Genomic DNA, 7,211 nt, shown 5'->3' on the forward strand with positions numbered 1-7,211 from the left:
TCATAAAGGGATTGTTTAGTCTAGTGTAATGGAGGAAAGCTACCTGATAGTCTTAAGAGAAGAGGCTCTTGTCTTAAACAAGATGTAGTTTATTGCATGATAGCAACTAGGTACACATTACATTGACATGTTAAACATTGTTAGAGATGATGAGAAAGGTCTAGATGTTATGTCTCACTCCTTTAAGATCCTAAGTTGTTCCCCCGCCATGCCTAAATGACACCATCAGAGTGGTGGGTGCATCTCTGCATTAACACTTTCAGACTCTTACATCCTTCTACAACAAACATGGAAAAAATTGACAATAAGTTGTGAAAATAAATTACAAAGTAGATATTACATATATATACACACATATTGTAAGAAGATATTGCTCACTTTACTATGAATAAGAAATAGCACAGCTACAGTGGTGAGTTGAAGGAACCGATTATCTCAGTCGGATAGATGGCTAGCATGTGTATCAAGATGATGCCAACAGCAGAGATATGTTTCCTACTCTGGCTGAGGTAAATATGGGACCTGTCTCTTCACCCTGCCACTGAGAGCTAAAGGTCAACTGATAAAGATTGCCAAGAAAATGGCTCATTTGGCCTTCATTGCGAGAGTTTTGAGTACAGGAGCAGGGATATGTTGTTGCAGTTGTACAGGACCTTGGTGAGACTACACCTGGACTATTGTGTGCAGTTTTGCTATCTTTTTCTGAGGAAAGATGCTCTTGCGCTCAAGGGAGTGCAGTGGAGGTTAAACAGACTGATTGTGGGGACAGCAGGTCTGACATATGAGGAGAGATTGACTAGGTTGGGAATGTTTTTGCTAGAGTTCAAACGAATGAGGTGGGGCAAATCTCATAGAGACTTATAAAATTCCAACAGGACTGGACAGAGTAGCTGTAGGGAAGATGTTCCCAATAGTGGTTGTGTCCAGAACCAGGGGTCACAGAATGAGGATTTGGGGTAGACAATTTAGGACGGAGATGAGGAGACATTTCTTCACCCAAAGAGTATGAATTCATTACCACAGGAAGTAGTTGATGCCAAAACACTGAATGTATTCAAGAGGCGACTAGATATAGCACTTGGGGCAAATGGGATCAAAGGTTATGGGGAGGAAACAGGATTAGGCTATTGAGTTGGACGATCAGCCATGACCGTGATGAATGGCGGAACAGGCTCAAAGGGCTGAATGGCCACCTCCTGCTCCTATCTTCTACGTTTCTATGAGACATCTGGTTTTTGACAGAGAACACAATTAGAGAAATGTAACAGGACTCAAAAGTCATCTTTGGAACAGTTAGGTAATATTATTGGATAATTAGGTTGGCAATTTAATACTTTTCACATGATCACACATATCTTTCTGTAAAGAGATCTTACATTTATGTAGCGTCTTCACACAGGATGTTAATATTAAGGAAGAACTTTATGCAGTTTCTAAAAAGATTAACAAGATCAACAAACAAGACTTTATAATTTAAATGTCACCTCCCTAATCAGCTGTTTAAATGATATACCTTTTCAATTTCTTCACTGAACTCCATCTTCTTGATTACATTTAAAACAGAATTCAAAGAGCACATCTTGAGAACCCTACTCAAGGTGAAATATTTCAAATGACAATCATCCATGAGTTTCCGACATTAACAGTTTACACTTAAATAACACCTTCAACATCCAGAAATGTCTGGAGGTGCTTCACAGCAATATACAATATAACAATTGGATATAGAAATTTGGCCAATAGCTCAATAAGAAATACAAGTTTAAAGGAAGGGCTTGGAGGAGAAAGATGGGTGATGAAGTCTTTAGGGAAAGATGTCCAGAGTGTAGTGCTGAGGCTGTTGAAACCTTGGCTGGCAATAATGGGTAGAAGGGAGAATGTAGAAAAAAAAACATCAGAAGAAACATACAAATGACTTGGGAGCAGAAGTAGATGATTTGGCCTCTCAAACCTGCTCCACCATTCAATAGGGTCATGGATATGTTTGTATTCTGAATTCCAATTCCCATCTACTCCTTTGATTCCCTTGCCTAATACAAATCTATCTACCTCTGCCTTAAAAATATTTAATGGCTTGGCCTGCACCACATTCTGAGGCAGAGAATTCCAAAGTCACACAACCAACAGAGAAAAAAAATTTCTTCATCTCTGTCCTAAAAGGGCGATCCCTAATTTTAAAACAGTACCTTGTAGTTCTAGGCAAGAGGAAACATCCTTTCCATATCCATCTTGTTCAGACCATTTAGGGTCTTATATACTTCAATCAAATCACCCCTCACTTTTCTAAACTCCAGCGTAAACAAGGCCAGCCTGTCCAATCCATCCTTATAAGACTGCCTATTCATTCCATGTATCAATGTAGTAAAACTCCTCTGCACAAACTCCAATTCGTTTACAAACTTCCTTAAACAAAGAGACCAAAACTATGTAAAGTATTCAAGACCTCACCAGTGCCTTGTATAACAGAAGCATAACATCCTTACTTTTATGTTCAATTCCCCTGGTGATGAAGGAAACATCCCCTGTTAGTCTTCTTGACTAGAGGCTGTAACTGCATATCAACATTTTGTAACTCATGTGCTAGAACATCTAAATCCCTCTGCACCTTAGAATTCCACAATCATTATCCATTTAAATAATAGTCTGCTTTTAATTCTTCCTTCCAAAATGAACAACATCACATCATGCTCCATTTGTCTGATTTTTGCCCACTCAGCCTATCTATATCTGTCTGCAACCAATAGCTTGGTCATGTCTCCTCCACAATATACTTTCCTACCTATACTGGTGTCACCTGTGAATTCAGCTACTATGCTTTCATTCCCTTCATCTAAGTAATTGATATAAAAGTTGAGGCATCTGCACAGACGTCATTCATCACATCATGTGAATCAGGGAAACATTCATTTATGCAGAAGAAAGGTCTCTTTGGACAATGGCTTGATTTAAGTTAGAAAAAAATGAGAAATGAGGCAATTGAGAAGTTTAAAGGCAAATGAAAAACTGAATTTTGCATTTGAATTGAAAGTAGCAACGCTACATCTCAATGTAATAATGTTGTAAAAATGGGAAGAGAACCTAGTGGTAGAGATAATCTGGTTATGAATAGGTAGCCATAATCTAACATTTTGTCCATAAGGCACAATCCCAATGAATTTTTGAGCTTAAATTTTTGAATTTTGGAACTTAACTTCATGTTGTAGTTCCATATCACATCTGTGAAAACTCTGTTGAAGGATGCATAAATTAAGACTTTGTATCATCTTCATTTAAGTCGAATGTCTAAAGTTCTAAACTGTCCCATCTCACTTTGGAGGGTTTAACACTGATTAACAAAGAAAAATAGGGAAAATAACCTTTTCTTCATCACTGCGACTTTCACTTTTATGATTTCAAATACTGTAGATATAGAATTTGCAAATACAGGCTGCACATAATTATTTATATATGTATATATATTATATAAATTTATTACTCTTACAATAACAAGTTTATTTAAAAAGCTGTTTCATGCAGCTTCAAGTTTGGGTTTTATGCAATTGAAAACATTTGCTTTTCTATGAACTAGCAGCTGGTATTAATTTTATGGGAATAACCACTGCTTTAAACAGCTGGGATTTTAATCATCCAGGATCAAGTCATAAGGAGTACTGCATTCTTCATCAACAGAGACGCTACATTGTTCAAACTTTATAGTTAAAGTTTGTAAAAACCATATAGAAGCAACTCATATTATATTAGTTGGAAGGTAAGAGGTTTTGTCTTATGTAATACAAATAATGTTTATTTTGTATAAAATTAAATATTAGGCATGACACTTCTTGAAATTCTGCATGTTAACGGATTTTCCAGGAATTTGAAATGTGAATACTGTCACAGGCTCAACTGGATTGTTCTGCATAGTATAACTTTAAATAACAGTATTTACATTACTTTCTCAACAACATATGACCTTTTCATTGATTCACATTTACATTCTGACATACAAACTGTATAAGTTACACATACCACAATCTTTCTTTATGTTTAAATTATCAACAGTAATATTTTAGATAATACAGAAACCGGTGTTGGTCATATTTACAGATACATTTATTTTCACAATGCCAGCATATCAACTGCTTCTGATTGGCTTTTACCCCTAGTTATAGTATTCTTTGGCCCAAGACATTTAAAAATTAATCAAACCAAATATCTCACTTGTAAACAGCTTTCTTAAAAAAACATCCACATGATCTCCCAGGAGTAATTAGTTCATTTCTGATTGTTGAATGTATAATTTCTTTTGGAAATTAAATAATGAGCAGTGAAGTGCACTAGTCTTTTCAAACCAATGGTAATTTTAGGGCAGTATTTTGTAATCCTTGTCCAGCACCTTGTTCTATGATTTTCCTTCTAAAACCCACAAAATAAGTCCTGGAAAAACTAAGCACTTGCTTACAGAAATATTCAACCGATAAAGTGCATTAGTGTTTCAAGTGTTGCAATTCCTTGCTCTGTATCTCATGATATTATTTATAGAATGTATTAGGGTGCATAACGGGTTGAGGCCGTAGACAATGATGATGCTGATAGGTCCTTGAGAATTTTATTAAGGCCTGCAATGTTTTCTTCAAGCAGGTAGTTTTTTTTCTCTGTTGTCTTCTGTCTCTGTTCAGACATTTCAAGGGCCTTGAGGAGTTGAGCATTTTCAACATACAAATCTTTGACTTTTTCATCTGCTTTAGCATTCTTGGACAGCTGTAAAGCAACAGTGACTAAAGTTATAAAAAAAACCCACATCATTATCTTTTGTTGGCTGTTTAAAGAGATTTACATTATAAAAGTCTTTTTTTTAAGTGTCTTCTTGTTTCATCTCCGAAGTTCTTCTTAATTGTACTTAGCAACATATATGACTACTTGAGAATAATTTTATCACCCACGACACGGATGACTGCTTGCCAGGAATTAGACAGCTGACTGGCCATTGATTAAATTGAGGTGAAACCTGTGCATCCAGCAACAGGAAATCATGTGGCAGGTAGCAGCCAGCCAATCAGAGGCCACTGCCAGTACTGCTTAAAGGGGCAAGCTGCATTGACTCTACGATTTGAGTTAAGTGTGGGGATTTCACCAGGGCCAAGCTGGTAGGTCCTGGTGAGGGAAATGAAGGGCCACTGTAGAAAGACACCGGGGAGGCAATCCTTTGGTGGGGGACCGATACCAGATCCTGCACCTGCTAGGAAAGCTGCCGGACTGCTTGCTAAGTGTAGGCCTTCCTTGACCGATTAAATCCTGGCAGCAGTGACATGAAACACTTATGTGGCCATTGACTGTTTGCTTAGGGGCCTGAAAATGACATCATCTAATCCTTCAGCCCCATTTCCGGTTAAATTGCAGCAGGGGTAGGTAGGCAGATTGGCAGTGGACATGTGCCTGCTCGATTTAGTGTACCCCCACACCAGCCCACTTCAAATGTGTCGGTGAAGGAGCATTAAATCCAGATTTATGCTTTTCTTTAATTTAAAAAGTACTGCCGGGTTAAAGGATTGCACATTCCTTTTTTTTAAGAAAGTAATAGAACTGAAACCTATTACAACATTACCTCATGTTTTAACAGTAATCGAAGAAGATTAGCAATCTAACTGCATTCATTAAAGCAACAGACCCAATTATCAAGCACAACTTACTTGTTCTTTCTGTTGCATGACTTTGTCCTGAAGCAGTAACTTCACGTTCCTTAACTTATTTTCAACATCTTGCATTCTTTCTTCCATCTTTTTTAGCAGTCGTTCATATGCCTCCTAAAAGAAAAATATTAAAAATTAAACTTACTCCTAATTGTGGAAAAAAAACTGCATGCATCATTCCATTCTATGACAAAAGCCTTAAAATATAGATAAACATTTGAGGTAAGAAGAATTCTAAAGGTAGACGTTTGAACTTTCGCCAAAACAACATAAAAAAGGAAAGCAATATGCCAACGGTATTGTACACTTTGCTGAAACATTCTCTAAAATATTACTAATTGACTAAAATTTGGAGTGAGAGAAAACGTGGTCAGTTGAGGTTACAAATAGGAGGTCAGCAAGTCAGGTTAACAACATTTTTGAGTTGCTCCAACATTCATCTGAAAGTGAATTCTGAGTTCAAATCAATTAAGTTGTAACTAATATAAACATTTATGAGATAAATTAAAAAGAAATAAAACTAAAAAAATAAATTCAGTAGAGCGATTGTGTTGCAGAGAGGCTGACATTGTGTATCCATGACACATAAAAGTTTTAAAGAAATTCAACCAGAAATTCCTCTCCACGTTCTGCAGATCCAATGCCAAGTGCCATTGAATGAACACTCGCAAGCTTTCAGGTTAAAATTCCTGCAAAACCAAATTTGATAGACTGAACACTGTCCATTCCGATAAACGTCTCTGCTGCCAGGTTCTATTTTCTCAAATCTTAAATGGCCTATGTTCCAGCGGAGCACAAAGAAAGCACTATCCTGACATGCTGCACCATTGATATTAATGACTGTGAGACACTTATTACCAATCTTTCACAATAATCTTTCCCAATCTTTCACCTGCCCCACAAGCTGCAACATACTTAATGATGAGGCAGAGCAGTATCCAAGAAGGGAAGGAAAGGGCGCAAATGCTGCATTGCAGATTTTGTGGATATCCTGTCCTAAATGCCCAAAGATCTGTGGCTTAAGAATCAGCCTGCTTCGTCACATGAAGATCAAAAGCAGAAACTTGTAATCCTGTATAGACATTGTCCTGGAATTAGCTGATTAATGATGGAGTTACGAGCATCACCACAGCAGCAAAAATTGATTTACAGCGATTAATGTGTACAATGGTTGAAACAAAAATAAATTTGAATTGGGAGATTTGATAGCATAGAAAACTGCATACAACATAATCCAGAGATAGCAGGAACTGCAGATGCTGGAGAATCTGAGATAACAAGGTGCAGAGGTGGATGAACACAGCAGGTCAAGCAGCATCAGAGGAGCAGGAAGGCTGATGTTTCGGGCCTAGACCCTTCTTCAGAAATGGGGGAGGGGAAGGGGGTTCTGAAATAAATAGGGAGAGAGGGCGAGGCGGATAGAAGATGGATAGAGGAGAAGATAGGTGGAGAGGAGACAGACAGGTCAAAGAGGCGGGGATGGAGCCAGTAGAGGTGAGTGTAGGTGGGGAGGTAGGGAGGGGATAGATCAGTCCAGGGAGG

The 7,211-nt window shown here is 37.7% G+C and overlaps 1 protein-coding gene across 1 annotated transcript in view; it reads right to left on the reverse strand.

The window, feature by feature from the left end:
• Positions 1 to 3,534: 3,534 nt before the first annotated feature.
• The window catches only part of nin (ninein (GSK3B interacting protein)), a 148,797-nt gene continuing 145,120 nt past the window's right edge, over positions 3,535 to 7,211 (reverse strand). Inside the window, exons 27-28 of the mRNA XM_048600390.1 lie at positions 5,670 to 5,783; positions 3,535 to 4,740 (exon numbers count right to left, since the gene is read on the reverse strand). Coding sequence (XP_048456347.1) covers positions 4,528 to 4,740; positions 5,670 to 5,783 — 327 coding nt within the window. The 3' untranslated portion in view covers positions 3,535 to 4,527. The remainder of the gene's footprint in view (positions 4,741 to 5,669; positions 5,784 to 7,211) is intronic.

The sequence above is a fragment of the Rhincodon typus genome, chromosome 8 (assembly GCF_021869965.1).
Source record: "Rhincodon typus isolate 14 chromosome 8, sRhiTyp1.1, whole genome shotgun sequence".
Lineage (NCBI taxonomy): Eukaryota > Metazoa > Chordata > Chondrichthyes > Orectolobiformes > Rhincodontidae > Rhincodon > Rhincodon typus.